At 36.4% G+C, this 22630-nt stretch overlaps 1 protein-coding gene across 2 annotated transcripts in view; it reads right to left on the bottom strand.

Annotated features, from left to right (window-relative positions):
* LOC124158643 (metabotropic glutamate receptor 2-like) overlaps positions 1–22630 on the bottom strand; it is a 406333-nt gene that overhangs the window by 3111 nt on the left and 380592 nt on the right. For both annotated transcript variants that reach the window (XM_046533846.1, XM_046533847.1), the window contains exons 3-13: positions 13527–13697; positions 12770–12914; positions 11412–11554; positions 10218–10326; positions 9287–9461; positions 7241–7347; positions 6614–6763; positions 5673–5806; positions 5215–5307; positions 1292–1687; positions 237–602 (exon numbers count right to left, since the gene is read on the bottom strand). In XM_046533846.1, coding sequence (XP_046389802.1) covers positions 237–602; positions 1292–1687; positions 5215–5307; positions 5673–5806; positions 6614–6763; positions 7241–7347; positions 9287–9461; positions 10218–10326; positions 11412–11554; positions 12770–12914; positions 13527–13697 — 1989 coding nt within the window. The remainder of the gene's footprint in view (positions 1–236; positions 603–1291; positions 1688–5214; positions 5308–5672; positions 5807–6613; positions 6764–7240; positions 7348–9286; positions 9462–10217; positions 10327–11411; positions 11555–12769; positions 12915–13526; positions 13698–22630) is intronic.

Here is a 22630-nt window from a genome sequence, read left to right as displayed (position 1 = left end):
TATGTTAACCGCACGCATGCGTACCGAGATTTAAATGATGAATAAAAATGAAAAATAGAGTGAAATGAGAGTTTTAATACTGGAGGACATATTGTTAGCATTGCACATTGATACGAGTATTATTCCCACGTATCGAAGTCAACCATTGATTTCAAGTCCAAGCTGGTTGAGCGATTTTGTAAGATAGTAATGGTGGTGAATGACAGGTGAAAATAATCCTGCAATGAATTGCTCACCTTGGGTGCGAAGAGGCAAGCGACGGCGACGGACGCGGAGAGCGAGAAGGCGACGGCGACGGAGGCGACTCGCAGGGGGACGTGTGCCGCGGTGCCGAAGTAGGTGGGCACGAATGCGAGCCAGACGACGCAGGTGGCGTACATGGTGGCGCCCAGCTGTCGGCTCTCGTTGAACGCCTCCGGGATGCGCCTCGTGAGGAACGCGTACACGGTGGTCACGATGAGCAGCAGGATGGGGTAGCCGAAGGCGAGCGCAAACGACGCGTCCGTGTGAGACGCGCACACCAGCAGGTTCGACTCCCGCGTCGGGTGGTGGTGGATGGCGCGCGGCGGAGACACGATGAACCACACGCCAGACACCAGCAGCTGCAACAGAACCAAGAAATTCACTCTTCGCCGCTATTTGAATTAATTACTACTGATCCTCTAGCTCTACACAGGGTTTGACCAAATGTGTATTCGACATAAGATATGAGCTGATTTATTGTATTATTTCAACTTTTGTAAATATTAAGCCATCCTTTTAATAATTTCAGGAAAAACAGCGTTGAGCTGGTAAAATTGTAAGCGTTCTCGACGAAAAAGTTGAAAGAAATGGTCGAAACCGAGTTGCACCCTGGTCGAAATTTCAATGCAAAACTAAGGCACTAAGTCGCCCATAAGTTAATTTTATTATTTAAAATTGTGAGAAAAAGACTAGGTACTTTATTCTTGACAACGAAATGTTAGCACCATATGATTATCACAGCTGCGAAGATGACATTCACAGAAGATAATGAGGAAAGAATATTCTGAATTATCTCTTTTATTCTCCACTAATTGCGTTATTAGCTAACACTTGATTTATTTGGAATTTAATTGATTTCAGCACAATGATAATGAATTTTTGTTAGCATTCACTACTTCGGATTCCTCGAATCCCTCCGTTATCAACGACGCGAACTGAGACTTCAGCAAACCCATTTCAAAGCATGGTGTGAGACAGCCTAAATGGTGACCGACTAGAGAATCATCTATTGAAAAATCAATGATTGCACATTTAAAGATTTCCGCACCTGCACAGATGTGAGGGCTGCACAAATGAGCAGCTGGGAGCGTGGGGATATGCACGCGGGTCGCCGGGCCGTCCGCCTGCCGGCCGCGAAGATGCGCGCGATGCGGTTCGTCTTGGTGAGCAACGCCGCGTACACCAGAGTGAAGGAGAAGCCGGCCCCGAAGCGCTGCAGTCCGCAGACAGCGTCCGTGGGCTTGAGGGCGAGGGCGAAGGTCATGCCGTAGCACATGAGCAGACCCACGAGTAGCACGGAGGTCAGCTCCCGGCCGGTGGCCCGCACCACGGGCGTCGACCGATTCTTGATGAACACTGTGGCCACGAAGAGAGTGAGCAGGATGCCAGAGGAAGCCAGCGCCATGGCTCCGATGGCCCACCCACTGTCCGGACGAAGGTACACCTGGAAAGGAGAAACGCGACTTTAGTTCAGATTATATTTTAATGACAAGAAAAATAAATAGTTCTAAATGTAAGTTAGATACAATGGTCTCGCCTGGCAAAATCAATAATATATAAGCAGCAAACCTTGTTATAGTATAAAAATTGATGTAAATACTCAACCTTTAATAATTACACCTAGAATTTAAAAAATTGAAAATTAATGTACATTACATTTCAACCGCAACAACAAAATAATTTTGAATGAGATTTTGGACTCCACTACTCCGCTTGTAATGGCTTATAAATTACACATGTTTGGTAATACTTTTTTAAAGCCTAAGGCCTTATTACACAGTAAAATTTACACGTACGAGTCAACGTGTAAAATCATAAATGAAAAATTAAGCCTGAAATGCGCGGTGTAACCACCAAACTAGTATGAATTATGAACAGGAAATAGAATATATTCTGATTTAATTAATGCATTCGCATATGTTCCGTTCTGGCCCATAAAAATCCCTCACGCCTAGACACACTAACTCGTACTACTTTATATATCGAATATAATCCAAGACCGATATAATCCAGGAATAATAATCCTATTTCAAAATTTCGGATCCAGCCCTTGGTAACACCAGAGATTAAGACATATACAAGGGGAAAAAAGTAACTCTGAATAAATTTACTTCAAAAAGAGACATCTTGAATTGGCCATATAATGTGAAATTTTGTTTACGTTGGAATTACAATGGAGGAGAAAATGGAAGGAAATATCTCCCGATTGAAGACAAGAAACAAATACATATGGAAGATCAACTAGGACGCGATGATGAACAATCATAGGGAACTACAACTATGGAAAAGAAGGTTGCGGCATACCAATCTTAAGATTTAAAACAATGGATGCATATAAATTTGCCTTTAGTCATTACAAACCTCTTAAAAATAGAATGGAAACTATTGATATTTTTGACTGATTAGGTTTGCTTGCAAGGCGTAACAAATTTTTTTTCCTTCCAGTTACAAAAAATTCATTTGAATTTCCCAAATGTAATTCACTTTCGTTTACGCAGCTCGGTTGATAACAGTAGTTGTTTTCGAGAGAGGACTAAAATTAACTTTTTTATCTGCTGAAGTGCCTATTTTATTTCTGTTATTTAATGTGGAATCAAAACGCGTAAATGTGAAAATAGAGCGAAAGGTAAAATTGAAGATCCCGAATCTACAAATCTCGCAAAGGTCACGCACTAAGTCCGAACACTTGTACGGTACCTTATTCTACGGTACCATATTCTTGCCTAGCATATGTTCAAATAAATTCAATATATACGCTAGTAAAGCCCTCATTGACCTCTTCGTAAGAACTCTGAGGATGTGTCGCCGAAAGGGGGCTTTCTAAAGTTGCGAATGGACGAAGATACCTGGCTCAGTCAAGGGGGTTAAGTGAAGAATAGGAAGGTTTTCCAGTGGGAGCGTTTGATCCTATTCCAAAACCCTAACCTTGACATTGACCCAGAAAGCAGAAACGGGGTTGGTAGGAGAAGAGGGGAAGACTTTATCTAGTCCCTACTGATAGCCAGAGAGTTCTCTCGTCCTAAAATATTGAGACCGGGCGTAAAATACCTCTGGAAGGGCATCTTTTCACGAAACGGACGGGGGACTGGCTCAGAGAAACGCCTCAAATCGAAAAAAAATAGCTGGCCAAACGTAAAATTTTCCTCTTTTTACGGGGATGTTTTGAATGATTCTTTCGGATTCCAAAGGATTTGAAATGCACGCTGCTATAATTTTATTTACGATGAAAAGTGCTGTCATAGCAACTCGTCAAAAGTGTACCATTCTGTTGAAAAATGGAATTCGCGTGAAATAGATTGATAGGCTTTATATATATTATGCAAAAGTCAGTTTATAAAGCAAATTTTTTATGGAATGGAAAGATATCAGAGTTTACCATCAAAATTATAGCAAAAAATACGAAAAAACTAAATGGAAATGTATGATTAAAATTTTGAGTGGTTACGTCAATGGGCCATAAATAATAGAAGAGAGAATAGAGCCAAACTTAGCATTCTAAGGCCTTGGATATTGCTGACGGCACTCCACCTGCCTGACCTTTGATTTTGACTGCGAGGTACCGTGACGCAGGAAATAAATAGGAAAATAAGTTATACAAGCACAGCGACGTGGAGTATTCACATTAATATCCACGGGAGAAGAATTCTCTTGGATCGAGAATCGAACCATGGACTTTTGGCTTTGTTTCTTTCATTTTAGGCGATACATTTTTATGTATATATTTATATTTCATGTTGACTGATTGAATCCATTAATATGTTTTGTATGCCTATATCAGAAATCCTCATTGAATCATTTATATCCGCCTCTGTCGAGACAACTAAAATCTATGCCAAATCGGTTACCGTGATGCTCTGCAAATTGCAGTGCTAATCAAGAACCCTGCGAGTAGCGCAGAGGTCTGAATAGTGTCCGGTAAAGTCGTGGTTCGATTCCCAGTCCAGAGTAATTAATGTCTTTCCATGGCCATTTTTGTGTCTTTCACAACCGTGACCGCGGCAGATTGGAATTATTTGACGGGAAAAGATATTTGTGAATGCACGTGGTGGTGCTGTCACCTAGGGCATCAATTAACAAAGATAACTTCCAGTGTGTTGTAGATGGTTTCGTTAGTGGAAGCGGTAAAGGAAGGGGACGAGCAGGAGTGAGAGAATGGAGGGAGGTGGAGAGGAGAAGTGAGGAATGGAAAAGCAAGGGAAGCCATCAAGCGGGAGTTGAATGAATGTGAGTCGGCTCGAGTGGAAACCCGATAACTTTGCGGCATACCCTCGTGATCATGATTGTGAACTTCCCTGTTCTCCCTTTGGACATATCGCTCAAATCCTACTACAGGTTACTGACAAACAACAAAATTTACCGCAACTTGTGTGGATGGCATTTTTCCTACACCATTTCCCTCATGGTAGAGGCTTCCATTACTTCTTATCCTGTTGGCAGTTAGTCAAAATTGCGTAGTATTAAACTTATAGTAAATAGTATAAACTTTACGCTAAAATGAATTATAATTTGGCTAATTTAAATAACTTTTTCATGATGACTAAATGAAATATTCAAAATTAATAGCTACCTGGGTACAAAAGGTAGAAATATGTTAAGCATTCGAGATATATACGAGGGAATATTTAAGGAGCGCAGTGGTCTGAGTTGGAGTAAATTGGTGCCTACATAATTAATTATGATCGATGAAAAATTGACAGTTTTAGAAAATCAATGACATAATTACCGTTATATTCGGGATTACTACAAACATTAAAGTAAATTAGGGGCTTTGAAGCTGATATAAACTCATTCAAACTGAGAATGCTCACGCAAAGACATAGGTAAAGGCATTGAGATTTACTCAATCCACATGCTAAAGGAAATTAAACATTTGGCTTATATTTTGATTTTAGGACTCAATGAGTATCAAAATCGCAAATAATAAAGGTGCACATTCATAAACTACCAAGATGTTTTGAGCTAAGAACTCACCTCTGGTATTGGGAGGCAAGTGACGTGGGCAACATCTGGTACTGTACCCAATGGACAGGGCACGCAACGGGTTTCATCCGTTAGGTGCCTCACCTGAAAATAATAAGAACAATTAAATGAGGAAACATGATTCATACAAAGAAATAAGTGATTGAAACGTGAAAAAATTAAATGACTAAAAAAATGATGCATGATGAATAAAAAAATCCCAAAAGATACTCATAGAAATCCGACGTAATTGATAATATAACAAAATGATTTTCCATGTACATAAATGAGAAAAATACATCGCGTGCGACATTTTGTGTTAACATAATTACATGAATATAAGTCTTGCAAAACCTTTTCTGGTGCAAAATGAATATCTTTATCACTCCATCTTTACTTTTAGCTTTTTATGCATATTTTTTCCATGACATGTATAATGATGGGAAATTTTATTCATCATGGACAAGTACCTGATACTGCGTGCAATTGAAGCAGTGCCAACAGCATATCTCGCCTTCCACGTACTTCTTAGCCTGGCCGAGTTCGCACGGGAAGCTGCAGACAGACTCCGGAGGTTGAGGTCGATTAAGCCTAAACTGAACCTCTGAAATACAATAGAGGGAAACTTATGTGCTGAACATATGAATATTGTTCCTTTAATTTTGGAGATTTGATCCTAATTCCTGTTTTTAAACAAATTCGAATAAATTAGGGGGGTTCTGTATCACTCGTTTCTGAGATTTCGAAAGGCTATTTGATCATTTGATCCCATTTAAAAAGTGCAAAATATTATTAGCTGAGTTCTCACATATTATATATTATATTGGCATTCGAAAACTTCTGCAACTTATACTTATGAAATAGTTTTATTAGGGGGAACAACAGCAACTGAGCAACGGTATGATTATTATGAGTACGTGATGCATATTTTTTTTTAATATATCAATCGTATCATCAATTTTAATGTTTTCGGTTTCTATTAAATGGGCAGAAAATTATAAGTTAGAATGATTTAGTAGTAGTTCCTACATGAACATTTTTAAGCATCTTTTTGTATAAAATCAAAATTAAGAAATATCGGATGTCGATGGCTAAGTTCTAACAACACGTATCTCAAAATTCGGCTTGTGTGACACAGGTATCTTAAACAAACTGTAGTGACAATAAAAAAAATTAAGCAAAAAGCAACACATTTTTGGTAAATGTATGCTTCTTTTTCAGTTCTTTGGTTTTTTTTACTTTAGCTTACAATCAGAAAAATTAATCGTTTTTCTGTTCTCCTGAAAAGTTGCTATTTTTGGGATACGTGTTGTTAGAACTTAGCCATCGATATATTCTTGTCACTATTAATTCGCAACCCTGGGTCGTAATATTATTTTACAGGAAGAAAAATTATTCGTGCGTATCTCACCAGACATGTTCAGTTTGAGTTCTCCGTCCGTGTATTCACCCACTCTCACCCACTTATAGCGACCGGGGCTCAGTTGCTTGAAGTGGATGATGTTGTAGCGGGCTGGACCATCTCCTTGTGGATCGAAACGGAACTTGTCACCACTTAGGCCTGCAAAATTAATAAAAACATCGATGCCATCTCAATTCCGGTAGTCGTCTTCAGAGGAAAATAAAATCGTTGATTTCATAAACAGAAATAAAAAAAATATCCGATGATTTCAATATGAATTCAAATGTAGAGTTACATAACTTACTTCTTCACGTTTTTTTTATTTTTTATCGTCGGAAAAAATCGAAAGAGATAAATTTTCATTCATAATTTGAATGATGCTGAAGTGAAATACTTCTGTGAAAATGGGAACTAAAAAAATTATTTAGATATAAAATAAAATGAAATAAAAATTTGTGTAGCCAGTCATAGAAAAATGAAATATCAATCAAAGTTTGTGCGTTTTAGCACTTTATTCGCTCTCCATTTAAAACATTTTAAATATTCCAGTAAATATGTTTGAAATGTCCAAAATTAATATACAAATCTTAGGCGAGATGCATACACTAAAATATTTTGGAATGAAAATAAACTTACCAAAAAACTCAACCTTCCGTAAATACTTGAGCAGTTCAGTGCCTTTAACAGGATTCATTGCATCACAGAGGCCTGGTATCCCGTAACATAAGTCACGATGCATATCTCTGAAAGGAGTTAGCATTTATGAAGAGGATAAATTAAGTAGATAAACAAATCTCGAGACAACCTTAAAGACTTGGATTTCATAATTTATGGATCAGGAATTCCAAATTTTAAGCGATTCTTATTAATTAATCTCATTTCCACCAAAATTGCTCACAGTTCAATGGTCGACTAAAAACAAATACTTTTCACAGATTTATGTAAAATTAATCTTTAACTATTCATTATTACAACTATCAACGCATAAATAATTCCTTTGAATATGGTCAACACGTTCAAATTTTATTAGTTATGTACACGATTTTTTTCAAGACATTAGCATGTCAAAAGAGCAAAAAAAAAGTCCTTAAAAATGAAAGGATGAAGCATTTTGTTCACCTTTTTTTCTTGGGTTGTAAAAACACACACGTGCGTAAAAAGTGTTACACTTCATTGTATGAGCCATATATCCACATGCAACTAGTACCCTATGGTAAGAAACGCGCCTTGATGTTTTGGGTTATGAATTCAGAAAAATTGGTGATTTAATAAAATCATGTCGAAAAATCGGCGCAAGATATCGTGCACTGATGAAGCAGTAATTTAATGTTTATCAGTAAACTACGACTTTCTTTCCAGAATTTAGTGGCCGACAACCTCAGCAGTTTACTTGCACACTAGAGAAACGTCAACAACTGAGACTGTGGAGGATAGGCCAACCTCTGGGCGCTGCAACTGGGTGTGAATCTTATTGTATTTTTTAAAGATTATTTAATAGAGGTAAGGCCAATGGCACAACCAAAGCCTTCTACACAATAATCGCGAAACAGCAAAGCCTATAATTATGGATGACGTGCAAAGCTAATTTGTACAGAAAAAGGTAACAACCCTGCCAGAGTTCAAACCTGGAATCATCGTATTCGTAGTCATAGGCCTTATTTATTATACCAGAGGGCACTTTCATTAACAAAGAAGAATTAAATTGTTTAAAACCATGCTGCATCTGAGCGATTATACAAATCTTAACTGCCAAAAATGGATGCTCACACTCTCTCAGAAGGACTGGAATTAGCGTAAGAACGCATTTTTAACTGTTTCTAATTTGTACGGAAACAAATAAGCCGATAAATATCGTAATATGGGCTAAATATGTGCTGAAGTTTGTTTCCCCGGGAAAACGTACAAACTAGAAAAAAACATTATAACAATTTGATAAAATAAGTGCACGTATCACATGAGAAAATACGGAAATAAATAAAATATTCGGGCCACCTGAAGGAACTTTTACTCTTCTATAGTAGGTACATTCTTATTTCAAACTTATTCTCCGATGTAAAATCTAAGAAGGACGATTGCTAATGGAAGATCTAATAAAAACAATGTAAAAGCTAAGCTTTTACATAGAGTAAAATAGAGCCACTTGTGGTGACTTAATCCGAGCTTCACCAATAAATCAAGTGTCGTGAAAAATCATAATGTAGAGAAAATCGATGCATGGTATCGTGTATTAAATGGAACACTAACTTAATGGTAACCAAGAAACTTCGACTTTCTTCCACCATTGATTTTGATTATTTCCATTTTTGACCGCATACAAAACACAAAAGAATGCTTTTTCAGTAAATGGATATGCGAAATGGATTAAGTTCTCCATAGCTTCAATTTTTCTTTAAAGATTCTGTAAAATTTATCACATGTTCAATTCATATTCCCACGCACATGCGCGGTTTTGGCCTTAAATAAATTATAAGACATTTATGCTACTCTAGTATTTAATAATTCAAGTCGTATCTATGATTTTTTTAAAACTTTAATTGAATACTAGTCGAGGAAATTGAATTTAACACCAACTATGGAAATTAAGATATCTCTTTACGGTTAATTAAAGAAATTAACACAAGATATACAACTGAAGTCACCAATGACGCCGCAGAACTTTGCGTCAATAATGTAGGAACTTACCGGAATGCGTGGGCGAAAGCCATGACGGCGTCGCTGACGAACTGCAGCTGTCCCTCAAACGCCGTGTTCTGTCGCGTGAGGCGCTCGCGGGGAGAGCACGCCTTGGTGTAGTGTCGATTGAAGGGCGTGAGGGGGCTTCCCGGGTATCGACAACGGAAGTGGTCCTCCCAGAACTCTGTTAATGTAATAGAAAAAGCTCATTTAAGGCCTGGCTGAACTCTACATTAAAATGTACGTATTGATGCGTGCATACATGTACGAATTTGGTTGGCCGGGACGGGGGCATGAACGTATGGATGAACCAAACGTGAAAAGACTGTATTTTCTAATAATGCATTCGCAAAATTTGGGTGTTTAGACGGTAAATTTTTGCGGTTATTCACGCGTTTATACATTTAGACATTAATTCGTGCGGGTTATTGAATCGTGTAAGTAGGCCTCGAGATTTTACATACACATATTGTCGCTGATAAAAAATCTTAGTTCAGTCTTCTTACTGTTCGGTGGTATTGCGTAGGTGATTATAAGAAAGGTATTATATACTATAGAAAGAATTAAATACTCTATGAAGTATGATGCCGGAAAACATGATTTTTATTCTAATTAGACAAATTTTCTTTGACTTTTACTCAAATTAGTCAAACTTGATATTCAAGATGCTGTCACGATAGGGAAAATATAATTCATAATGTATCTTACCTATAAATGAATGTAATAATCACAATGAAATCATGGAAAATTGCCTCACTATTAAAAAACCTTGCCTTACTACATGAAGGATAATAAGAAATATATTAAGCGGAATGATTTTCAAGGGAAAAGGTCATCTATTAACTAAATTTAGTGGAAGTCCACAGATTTCAAGGAATTTAAATCTCAACGACATGTACTACGTATCTTCAATTTCTCCTCTAATGCAAAGGCCACTCACCTACAAACCAAGGATTCCTTTTGTTATTTTCAACAGTCAATGAGAGGAAGTATTCTTCAAAACCCTGGACGGGATGAGCTCTGGGCTGCACCGACAGGGTTCCCTCCACCTGAAAGAAATAATATTATGTTTAGAACCGTAGAAATATGTCCTAAAGAAGACATTGGGGAGAAAAAGGTAGACATATTTAAGTCTTCAGAAAATAATTCAAATCAATCTTAGGCATAATCAATACGGAAGTTGATTATTCCCTTACGTTGAAATGCATGCCTAACGGGAGCTCACTTAAATTCATTTAGTATACATATGCTCAGTCGAACTAAAATAATCAAATATCTAACAACGTGCAAATATTAATATTCTCGAACAGATTAACTACTGATGTCCAAACCACACGACTTATCACATTCATGAGGCGGTTATTATCCACATTTAAAATTTTATTGAATCTGCAAATATACTGTAAACTAATAAATAGAGCGTGACTTAAGATAAGGATTAGATAAGACCAGTAAAATTTTGACTCAATATTTCTTTTCCCGGCAAAAAAACTGGCGAAATGGCATTAAAACGATCGTATATCAGCAAATGACGTTTTCACAGGCTTTCACTTTCACCAAAATTTCACTTGAAATCGTAAATCTTTAAAAAAAAATTAGGCTGAGAAATTGGAAAGTAAATGTAAGTAATGAGGAAATATAAAACTTCTCATTCATTCGTTTTTTAATAAATTTGAAATTAGAATACGAGAACGTGGCACTTTTCACGAGTAGTTGATGTCATTAGAATGATACCTTGTTCAAGGGAAGGAACCGCGAACAACAGCGAAAACGGACAAGTAGACATGGTCCAGGCGACCAGACATGGCCCATGCGGTAGCATAATGATTAGCTGAGAAGGTCTTAGCCGCATGAAATTACTTTATGGCGTCATTAAATTATATGAGAAAGAGTTTTTACCGAAATTGTTTTGGTCACTAATAGCTCTAGCAGTTGATTACGGGTTTAAAAGTGGAAATATACTTCGATTGCTACCTCAACCTTAAACAGCTTTTTAAAAAGATTGCGAACGAGCCCATGGAAATAGCTAATTATTTAATTTTCTCGGAGGCTATATTGAATTTCCTAGGTATCACAAAGGTTAAATATAAGAAGAAAAAGGTAAAATATAAATGATGAAGAAATGCTTATTTACCTCGGGTTCATTGTTTTCGGAGACGAGCGTCCTTGCGCTCCACCCGTCCGACCCGATCCACCAGAAACTTCCAGTGGCGTTGCACCGGCGCACCGCACGCATCACTCCGGCCACCTCCTGGTCAGAGCCAAAGATGATGGCCCCTTTGGGAGGAAGTCACAATAAAACACATCGTCAGATTCAAAATCCATCATTAACTTTGCAATTACCTAACCTTGACCAATTTTTAAGCTAAGATACAAACTCTAAAGGCCGTTTTACACGGTACACGGAATTGCGCAGGTTAGAGCTGCATTAATTTCTAAAATGGCGTGGAATTGCGCGAATGCATGAACGAAATTAGAACAGGGGCAATTTTGCCGTCTCGCATCCACGCATTCTCGCATGTGTTCTAGCAATTCACTGCTTTACACGACGCAATTTTGATTGCGCCTTCGCACGTACGTCAGACTGCGCAATTCCGTGTACCGTGTAAAACGGCCTTAACGAAAGAATCTCCTACATTGATACTGTCAATTTCACACTCACCATGTAAATAGTGTGGCGCAGTGATGTAACAATACAATTATATCAGTAATAAATATCACAATAGATTAAATTATTTCTCATATTTGTAACTCCCCTATTGAGATTCTACATTTTGAATGGTGCCCGCAATAAGTTTAATTTATGGATTCGTCTAATGCTACTTTTAAATTTTTAGATGCCCACGGATATATTTTGAGCTGATTAAACTATTTATTTTATAAGGTACGGTAACGATTTAAGCATAGATAAAACCCATTTAAAAAGAGATTTAAAACATGTAATGACATGTGAACATTCTAATAATTTGTTGAATTAAGCCAAAAATTTGCTTGATTTATGACAAAGGTTTAGGCTTTTAAAACTCAATTAAAGTGGCTTTCCCAAAGATCCATTTAATACCTGCAACGGGAAGAGCCTAATCACTTTAATTTTATAAAAACGAAGAATTGTAGACATAGTTTTACTCATCGATCATAGCAGTAAACATATACGCTCCTCTATCCACTTAACCACAAAAGCAGTTTGTCTCAGCGTCAACCCAAATTACTACCAATATTATCTTTTATATATTGGTGCCCATTCATAAAATGGTTTTGAACTAGTATCATTGTGATGCGCATTCGCGGGGCGATTCTGAGGCGTGTGAGGCTGGTGGTCGAAGGCGAGTGACTTCTCGTGAAAAGTTTTGATTTTGGGATAAATATTTGCACTTCGAATAAGATCGAAGGTTTTGATGATGATTGTTTGATAGCCGACTTTGGGAGCATTATTTATAATGATCACTAAAATTATTACAACTTTTTACCATAAGAAACACCATTCTAAAATACCTTTGGCTCGAGGTTTCGTAAGCAGCTTGAGAACAATTGAGTCATATGCTGCATCCTCGGCTACTCCCGAGTCCTTTACCAGCTTCTCCTTGACAGCGATACAAATTCCATGAAGGGTCAGCAAATCCTCCAGCTCTTCAAAGGCCTAAAAGTTAGGGAGGATTAATTTAAATTTTGGCATAGGTATGTCCTTTCAATCCGTGCTTGAAAAATTAAAAGCAAATTTCCAATGACGTAACCTTGCATTTATAAACATTATATTGCATCATGACATATTATCTATAGATACTAACTGCAAATTTTGGCATACTTGCAATTTATTGTAGGATTCGCGAAAACCATGAAGGAAAATAGCAGTCAAAAAGCTCCCAAAAATCTTGAATCGAAGGAAGACATTGACGAATAAGTTATATAATTTTGCGTAATTATTTTAAACTAAAATATATTATGCCATTAAATCACATTATTAGATCAGCTCTCATAATTAAAATATTATCTATAATTATTACATTCTAACAACACAATCATTAAAATTAATCACATTACAAAATACCCTATAAAATTATACGCAGTTTTACTGTCCAAAGTTAAGGAGTTGAAAAATTAATTAATTTAGCTGAAGCTTGAGAGTATCATCAACGGATGGTGATAAAGAAAAGAAGATATATAACTTTTTCATCCGATGTACCCACTGCTGCCATTTTCAAGCGCGTTAAGTCTTTAATGGCCCATTAAAAAAAAATAAAAAGCCTCTTACCTTAATGCCGTAGTTGGACTCTTCGTACAATATGGACACGTATGACCAGTTCATTCGCCTCACAATCTCGACCATAGCCTTCACCTGATAGTGGTCAGATGGGATGGTTCTAGAAAAATACTCGAACCTCTGCTTGTTGCTTAGCTCTGGGCTCGTTGAAAAGAAGGAAACCTGTGGAAATAATTGCAACACAAGGCTTAATAATAAGTGAAATTTTAATAAATAAATACTTTAAAGACATGGTGTACACAAATATAAATTTTAATACAAATTATTTTGAAATATTCCCAAAATTCAAGCACCTACATCGAAAGTAAACAAATAAGCTATACTTGAGAGGCATAAATACTTGATACCAGTGAATAAAAATGATTTTTTGTCGTAAATTTCCATTTTTAACTCTTCTAAAATTACATTTTTCAAGGCAGTTGAAACTGTCTAGAAAAAATAAAAGATACTTGACAATTATTCACTGTGAAATCAATTTTAATTGAAGCTGCCTAAGTACACTTCCAAACATGATAGAAATCTGTAGAGTCGGTTCGGTAGTTATCAATTTTCTTCTAAACTGTTTCAGATTTTGAAGATGATGAATCTATTTAAATATATTTAGGGAATAAAAAAACGCCACTCACTATTAAAATTTGATCTCCTAAGTGTGGGCTTGTTTGGGTATCTTATAGCCAAATATGACAGACAGTATTTTCACGTATTTTTAAAAATATGATTTAGTGTAATACTAGGGTTTCACACAAATTCTCGTTGAATGATTGATACCAGGAAATTAAGCATGAAAATTTAAAGGCACATCCGAGGCAAGCAGAAAGTTTTTATGTATGTATAAAAATATAGAAATAAAATTTCATATGTTCATCAGATTCAGGCTTCAATTGGTGGAAGTTAGACATATTTAAATAAATAAAAAATCGTAATTTAAATAAATAAAAAATAAAAGCAGTTTTCCACAAAACTATTACTGCGTACAACGCGTTTCGGCTCACTGAGCCATCATCTGGTATAAGACACTGCAAAACATTTGAAAATCACCTTTATACCCTTAAGTTGGGGAGGATTTGACATCTTTGAAGAAGGGGGTGGGAAAAGGCATACAGAGTAGAGACAGTGGGGAAATATACAACTACGGGATGTGGAGAACACACGTAGGAAGGAGGACTCTAGTCATAACGGTAAAATAACGACACGTGGGAAGAACCACAGGGGTCAAAAATGGGGGGGGGGTTGAGAAGAGTGAAAAAAGGGGGTAGTGTAAAAAGAGGCCGCGTGTCGTTAGAAAAGATGAGAAGTAAGTAGCGACGCAGGAAAAGATTGAACATGGGGGGGTGAGAAGTCTCTTAGCGGGGGTGCTGGGGGGAAATTGCCAGCAAATGAAAATGGTCAACACAATACGGAGAGAGGGTGGTCGGACGAGTAAAACCTTGTGGATGTTGGGGCCAGTTAAGGCGAGGGTGAAGAAAGAATTTGACGATTTGTTTTCGGGTTATTTATTTATTTCAAGTTATCATCTCTTTACAACAAATCTAAAAATAAATTTTTAATATTTAATTTGCACATACTTGTTGTTATTTAATAAATAAATATTTTAGTATCCTTCTATAAACTATTTAAATGAATTATGAAATAGTAAATAAAAAACTAAAAAGAATGAAAAGCATAATTTGAAGATATTCAGTCAAATTTAAAATTGAAGCAAAGGCATCTAGATTGTCAGCAAAATTTGCAGTTTATTTTTCATTTGAATGACTTAACGCAATATTTAATATAATTTTTTATATAAGTTTCAATCACCAAGGGCCTCTAACTGTTGTCGTTTATCCATAAAATCTCTTTAAAGATACATCATTGGAAAAATACAAAACTAATGAATGATTTCAAATTATCTCTTCTCGTGCGCATCATAATCAATTATAAATAATCGAATTGAATATCATCAATCCAATTACAATAATCGAATTATACTAGGGTCGATGATGACACCTGGGACGCGAAGGGACGATGATAATAGGGTGAAAATATGAGCCAATGGACGGAGCAGGGGTGAAACGTCTTTCACTCGATCTCTATTGCTGGACCTCTGATTACTTAATTACATCGAAGAGAGATAGGCTAGTCGAAAATTCTCCTTCTCCCTTTTAGTCCCAGGAACGTCGAATTTTGAATTACGAAGGGAAAATTTGGTGGAAATTTCTCACGTCTTCGAGAGGAAATTGAATCACGTCCGTTAAGATAAATATTTATTCATTAAAAGGCAAAAAACAAACAGCACTATTTGAAGCATTCTCACGTGTATTGGATTGCCTTGAATTAAAAATTATTTAGCCTACTTTTTGTGAGAGACACAAGAAAATTATTTTAATTTTTCTTCTACATCTTAAACATTGCTTGGTAACGTGTTTCGTGATAAATACACTAAGACAAGGAATCTCATAACCCTTATACTTAATATCCTTATTTTCACTATATATATATATTTAAATTCCATAAAAAACGCTGTTTTTGTGTAAACCCAGAGATTTAATGATTTGGTTAAGATAAGATGCATAAATTATCCTTATAAGTTATTTACATTTACTCTCCAAACGATTAATTTTACTCCCACGAGGTACTATTTTTTCCATCTTGAATTCTAGCATCACGCTATCTGTCGCTTTATGATACCTTGTGCTGCAGGATATGAATAGAATTCATGGATAAAATGGAAATTTGTGCAAAACTCATCATCGTAGTATATTGAAGCGTTGCTTAGAGAATCACTGCGATTGCTGGAGGAATTATTTCAGCACCAGGATGGAGGATGAAATGTGTCGACGCGGAGCTTAAATTTTGATGTAGTATGCTACGTTGCACACGTGATTATCGGATTAAAAAACAGGGATACTAAAATAGTGTGCCCCCGCTTTTGAAACACTGTTTTAAATTATCACCTGGATGTTAACATAATAAAATGCATGAAATTCAAAAACAACGTCATATCTCATGTTGAGAATTTTGGAGGTTTAAGAACCCACAAGGTAAGCATACTATCCAAAAATAAGGAGATTAGTTTTATATATGAGGCTTCAAAATATGAGTGTAGCTTAGGTGGATAAAATAATATTTTTGGAATTAATAATACGGTCAAAGATTTTCTCCTTGCCCACCATGTTGCTTTTGTAAAGGCCAGTACACCTCCGTAGCATGTACCAGCCGTATTACGCCTTGTTTTGGTCGTGAGTTAGATCTAAGTTGAAAAACGTGACGTCTATTCCAGAAACTTGAGGTATTTAAGTATTCCTAGGATACCCCAAAGTGGATTGGAAGTCGGCCTTAGAAAAAGCCGAGACAAAATATACAAATTTGGCTTGAATATTCTATAACATTCTATTTCAAGATAAAACAATTTTTTAATGAGAAACAAGTCATCAAATTTACTAATGGAGCGGGTAGGATATGTCCCATTAGGAGCCCAAAAATTCCTAAACAGAAAACACGAATATTACAAAAGAGGATCCTCAATTATGCCTCTGAGTGTGTTGCCCCTCCCCCCCCCCCCCCCCCCCCCCCCGCCGCCGCGCTTTTAAATGTGTTTACAAAAATCGCCACTCGCAACGCTGACGAGCAAAGGGATCTGAGTTTCGCAGGGAATAAGGCATAATTAGGGGTATTATCCAAAGTGCGTATTCGTGGTTACCTATCCACTTTATAAATTATCCATGCTATTCCTCGAAATTACAAACATTATGTTGTAAATAAGATTCAAGTATAAAAATATAATTTTTTATAAAATAAAAACACTTTTTATTAAAAAGAAGAAAATGAAGGCCTACGGTATCTTAAATTATTGAAAACTTCAAATGTGATGTGATGAGAAAGTTAAAATAAGTGTTGAAATAGCATTTCAGGTATCAAATACGAAAAAAATTGTGCGCACTTAAGATTATAATATTAAAACTTGCCCGTCAATGTATATCAGACTTGTCTCCTAGAGAAAGCGGATATAACCTTACATGCGTCTTTGATCAACAAGAAAGCGAGTACCTGTATAACAAAACGTGGTTTAAAGTGGATCACACCATACTAATCGCCGCTCTGCGGACAATTTTGGTAGCCGATTTAAATGCGACCGAAGTGGCAAGAGGAATCAAAATTTAATGGGATGGAATTCGCCCTTCTCAATGCAGTCCCAGAAAAGAACCGTTATGCCTTCTCACTCAATTTGCGTTTCCCGCCTCTCGCTCCAATCCAGTGCAACTTTTCCACCTTAACTGGGGCTTTTTCCCTACCCTGTTCTTTCCACCTCCCTCCGACGATGAGTAGTAGAACTGGCACTCCGGCAGCGCCGATCGACTGCGTTCCCAGCATGGCCATGAGTCCACGCGAAGGCGCCCCGCCGATGACGCACACCGATTTGACGCAGCGCTCCCCGCCACGCGGTGGCTTATCTACCAACGAACACACGCACTTCCTAGCGTGGGTTCCAGAGAGTGGAATGCGCGCCTAATGGTCTTGTCAATCCCAGTTCTTACTACCTCCCGTGTCAGATTCTTGGAGTTGGATTCGCCGTTAGTTTCCACCGCAGCTTCGGATTTAAAATAGCGAATAAAAATTCCGAACTTGTGAAATGAGCATAAAATCTTTTTAGAAGTAAAGTTTAATTCCTATGGATGGTGTGCGCATGGTGAATATTGGTGATGGTTGCATGTTGGTGATGGCTCACCCGCTGCCAAATACCTCTTTAGGCGGCTTGTAGGTTAAAATGTGGATTTAGATGGAGTTCATTCCCCTTCTATGGGCAATAACTTAGCTGCAAAATTCTTTGTGAATCTAATGTGTTCTTTCACTCAATAAAGGCCTATGAAAGGCCTTCCTGCGGAAGCGGTCCTATGGCTTTTTTCCCTGAACCATGCGGAGGTTTGGTGGTATTGTCGCATCCGCGTCACTTCTAAAGTTCGTCTCCAAGCTTTCGTTTTTAACGGGACCGTGCATTTAAGATCATATAGAACATAATATTTTTAGAATTCTTAAACGTATTGTTAAGTAGGCTCAATGCAGAAAAGGCAATCAATATATTTGGCCATCAAAATGTTCCCGGCATTTTAGTCGAACTCAGGGCTATTTAGGTTCATTACATATCGACTTTTGTTGCACTGATAACTCTCAAATAACTCTAAAACTAACAAGAAGAGGTAAAATGGTTTCTTTCGTCGTCATTGCTATTTTAGAGCACTGTACCACTTTTTTTATGAAAGCAACGTGAATTATGGCTGATACTTCATTTTTATCCTTACTCGAGCATTGCGACAGAGACATAACACAAATTTTGATACTATTCTGGTTTTGATGGCCATGGAGCCTCTTTCTGAACTTTTGTTTTGCAAATTGTGTTATTGTTTTTAAGGAATCTTGTAAAGAAAATAATATCTTCGCCGAATATCACAGAAGAATAAGTATGAATCTAATGCGTTAAGATTGGCAAGCTACACACTTAAAATATAAGGAAGTCACTAGGAAATAATCCAGTCTTTGAACAGATTCACCGATAATTGTAGATGTCATCTTGTCTGCAAAACTATGAAGTGTGAAAAGAAATTGCGGATGCTTAGTATTAAAACCAGGGGCTCACTTGCTAGTTAGTGGGTCTCTTCGTTTCCACCAATAAACTACTGTTACTGCGTATGAGCATAGCATAAACAGAGTGGGCGTTTTAAACGTTTTCAGTTCATTAATGCCGACCAACTGTCATTTTGGTAGTCTGCATAACCATTTAATTTGCACGCAAGGGTGCATAAAGCGCATCTTCACTGGTTTATTTGTTTGTAGTCAAGGTATCAGCAGACTCGTATCCGGTGCAGAATTTGTTTTCCCAGCATTAGTGAACAGCGGTCATAATAATTCGCTGTTGGCCACGACTATTTATACAGAGTTTTTTTTTACTTCCTCACTGCGACACACAGGGATAAACATTCGTAAATACATCAAGAGGGGAGATTGAGGACTTTTTAATTCCCGGAACGAATTCAGAAGAATGCGAGAGAAATAGGGATAAATAATGGAGTAAAGAGGGGGGGACATTGAATTGCAAATACCCTCCGTGTCACCGCGGAAGAATATTCACCCTAACCTTATGCAAGGGAAAGCGTTTGAATTTCATTCATTAATGACAAAATATTAACCGAAATTCATAATAAGACCATTGTGTGTATTTATGAGTATCCGAGACAAAGAAGATAATTTTTCCATCATATTTGAACAGTCGGTGAAATGCAAAGTCTTCAAGAACAAGCATTTGTTCATTTTTATTATATCAACGTATACATTCTTTGTTTTTTTCCTTTGTTTTACCCTCTGAAATTGATGATTTCCGTATATTTTATTTATTCCTTCGTAAAGTTTCCAACGCATATTAATCACGGTGAGGAATTACTTGGTTTAATGTAACATATAGCACCACATATGTAATTGAAGCAGATAATGAAGAAGTACCTTTTCCAACAATAATAATGAATAAGTTATTTAGTATTCAAAAATGCATCCTGTGCTCAAACATTATTTGAGGGAGCATTCTGAATTAATAGCTATCTATATATATGCATCACATGCCTTTGATTTCCGAAATATATCCATCAAAATTATTGAAGCTTTGGTGAATATGAAAATATATAAGCAAAAGGTCCAGAAATAGCAATTTGAAATCGTGTTATTTGGATGTGGCATTATAGCAAAACTTTCTCGTAGTTTATTCCTCTATATCAGGAACTAAATGCTTAGTGTTAAAATATAGGCTGTGTCAGCAAAAAAGTCTTTTTTTATTGATGTGGCCATAAGATATGCCAACTCTAATGAAAATTTAACAAGCTTTTATAGGGAAGACTCATAAATAATTCTACATAAATCAAGGAGAAAATTCATCTCTGCCGGTTCATTTCCTATCAAGTAATAAAACTAATAAGTACATATTTGAACTTTAACGTTGTTCCTGTTCATCTGTGCAAGATTTTTTTAAAGATTTCTAAATTAAATAAAAAACTCAAAATTTGGTAATGCTGAAATTAGGTCTGTGAGGTTTAATATCAATTGTACAATTAGAACTGGTATTACACCACCATTTGTAACGTTTACGAAGAAAGGATTTCAAAACGCTGCGGTGAAATCGAAACTTAAAGCTTGGATGTGGTGTAAGGGCTCATATAAGCCATGAAAGATACTTACACAAGAAAGTTACTTCCACAATTTATTTCAAATTTAGCACCTAACGGTTTTGACATATTAACGGAGGAAATAATTTAAGCTTAAATTGAAACTAATGCAAATTCTCAGAAACCACTAAAATAATATTAAAGGGTGTAAGTTTCACATCATTTTACCTGGAAGAGTTTAAGAGAACTTAACAACGGAGTTTGTTGTCAAAACATGGGTGATCACCATGGCTCAGGGACGGAGGGAAACCGAGAGAATGCCTTTTTCAAAATTGCTACATCTTCTCATATATCCTCCACGGATCGTGGTAACATCACAACCAATGGTAGTCAATCAGCATTAATATAAAAAGTTTATCCTTTTTTAACTACAAAATATTTATTATTCAGGAAAAAATTCCATAAGAATAAAAATAATAAGTTATGAGGCACATTAATTTCAAATTAGAGGATTACAAAAAAATGATTAACTTTACATTATTTTGAAATGCCTAGGTAGGTACAATCTTTTTCATTGCCATAAGGTAAAAAAACATAACAAATGCATGAAGCCTAAGTAAAAAACGGGAAATTGAGCTATGCACCAAACCAGATTTGATACAAACAAAGAATACTCTTGTATTCTAAATTTAAAAATATTAACAAATGTATTGTTTAAAATAATTTTTTTTATCTCTTTAAATTAAATTTTATGTTTAAAAAATATCCCTTACCTAGTTATTTGACATAAATTTATATTACTACATGCATTTACTTGTATGGATACGCGGAGAACTTCATGATGCAGACTATGAATTAGAACTACACCAAGAACTGACTAGACATGAACTAGGTAATGACGGGGCGCAAAAACTTGAAAAAACATTTTTAAAAGGTTTTGGATGAAAATATTTCACATTAAATCTCACTCTCGATAGTTTCTCTTCGACAAACGTGCTCAATAACACCCAAAGCCACGAATGCGACGGTATTGTGTTCCTATGGCGTCTATGCTTCGAGGTAACCGGAGGACTTTGTAACCACGTACGGAAACTAGTACTCAATAAAAAGCTGCAAGAAGATTCCTGGGCAAAGTCCCATCTGTTGGTCGATATGCTGCGCTTAAACCACAAAAACAGGGACCGGATCGCTATTGAGGCATTTCAGTCACTGCGGAGAAACGCAGGAAGTTTGGACTGCGCAAAAGTTTTATTACCGACGAATTATATCTAACGCAATGAGCTGCATAAATTGTGATAATCGATGAATTTAAGTTAAAATCATATGATGTCGCATTAAAAACAAAGCATTTTCTAAATATCTTTGTACACTTCACATTATTTGCAGAAATATTAATTATAAAGGCCTGCCTTTATCGATAAAGTGACAAATAATATGCATATGAGCGAACGAGTTCGGTGGACAGGAAAGGAATACGTATGCGTGCATGGAACAAATTAAAACAGTTTCTATTTCATGTGTTTACACTCGTAAAATTTGGGTGGCTACAGGGTACATTGTCGAGTCCATTCTTGTAGTCACTCATTTACAAAGTTACATTGTGCATTAAAATGCATCATGACACTAGGCCTCCATAATGGGTTTAGTTTGATACAATTTCCAAGAACACAAAATTTGGTAATATTAACTTCAGACAGCAAAATATTGTATAAATTAACTTCAAGTTTGAGATAACTTTTTAAACCATTAATTCAGACTTTAATTCCAAGATAATTATTTCAATTGTACAAAAGTAAAGTTTAAAAAGAAAGGATTTAAAAAAGTTACGGTTAAGCTTGAAACTTGTGCCTGGTAGAATGGCTCCTTATTGGCAATGAAAGATACCACAATTTATTTAAAACTTAATAACGGTTTCGGCAGTTGCACCACTACCTTTATTTATCTTGTATCCATTTATTTACTCGATAATGG

This window comes from Ischnura elegans, chromosome 5, assembly GCF_921293095.1.
Source record: "Ischnura elegans chromosome 5, ioIscEleg1.1, whole genome shotgun sequence".
Taxonomy (NCBI): Eukaryota; Metazoa; Arthropoda; class Insecta; order Odonata; family Coenagrionidae; genus Ischnura; species Ischnura elegans.
Note: the sequence above shows the minus strand (reverse complement) of the source record. Positions and strands in the feature narration are given on the sequence as shown.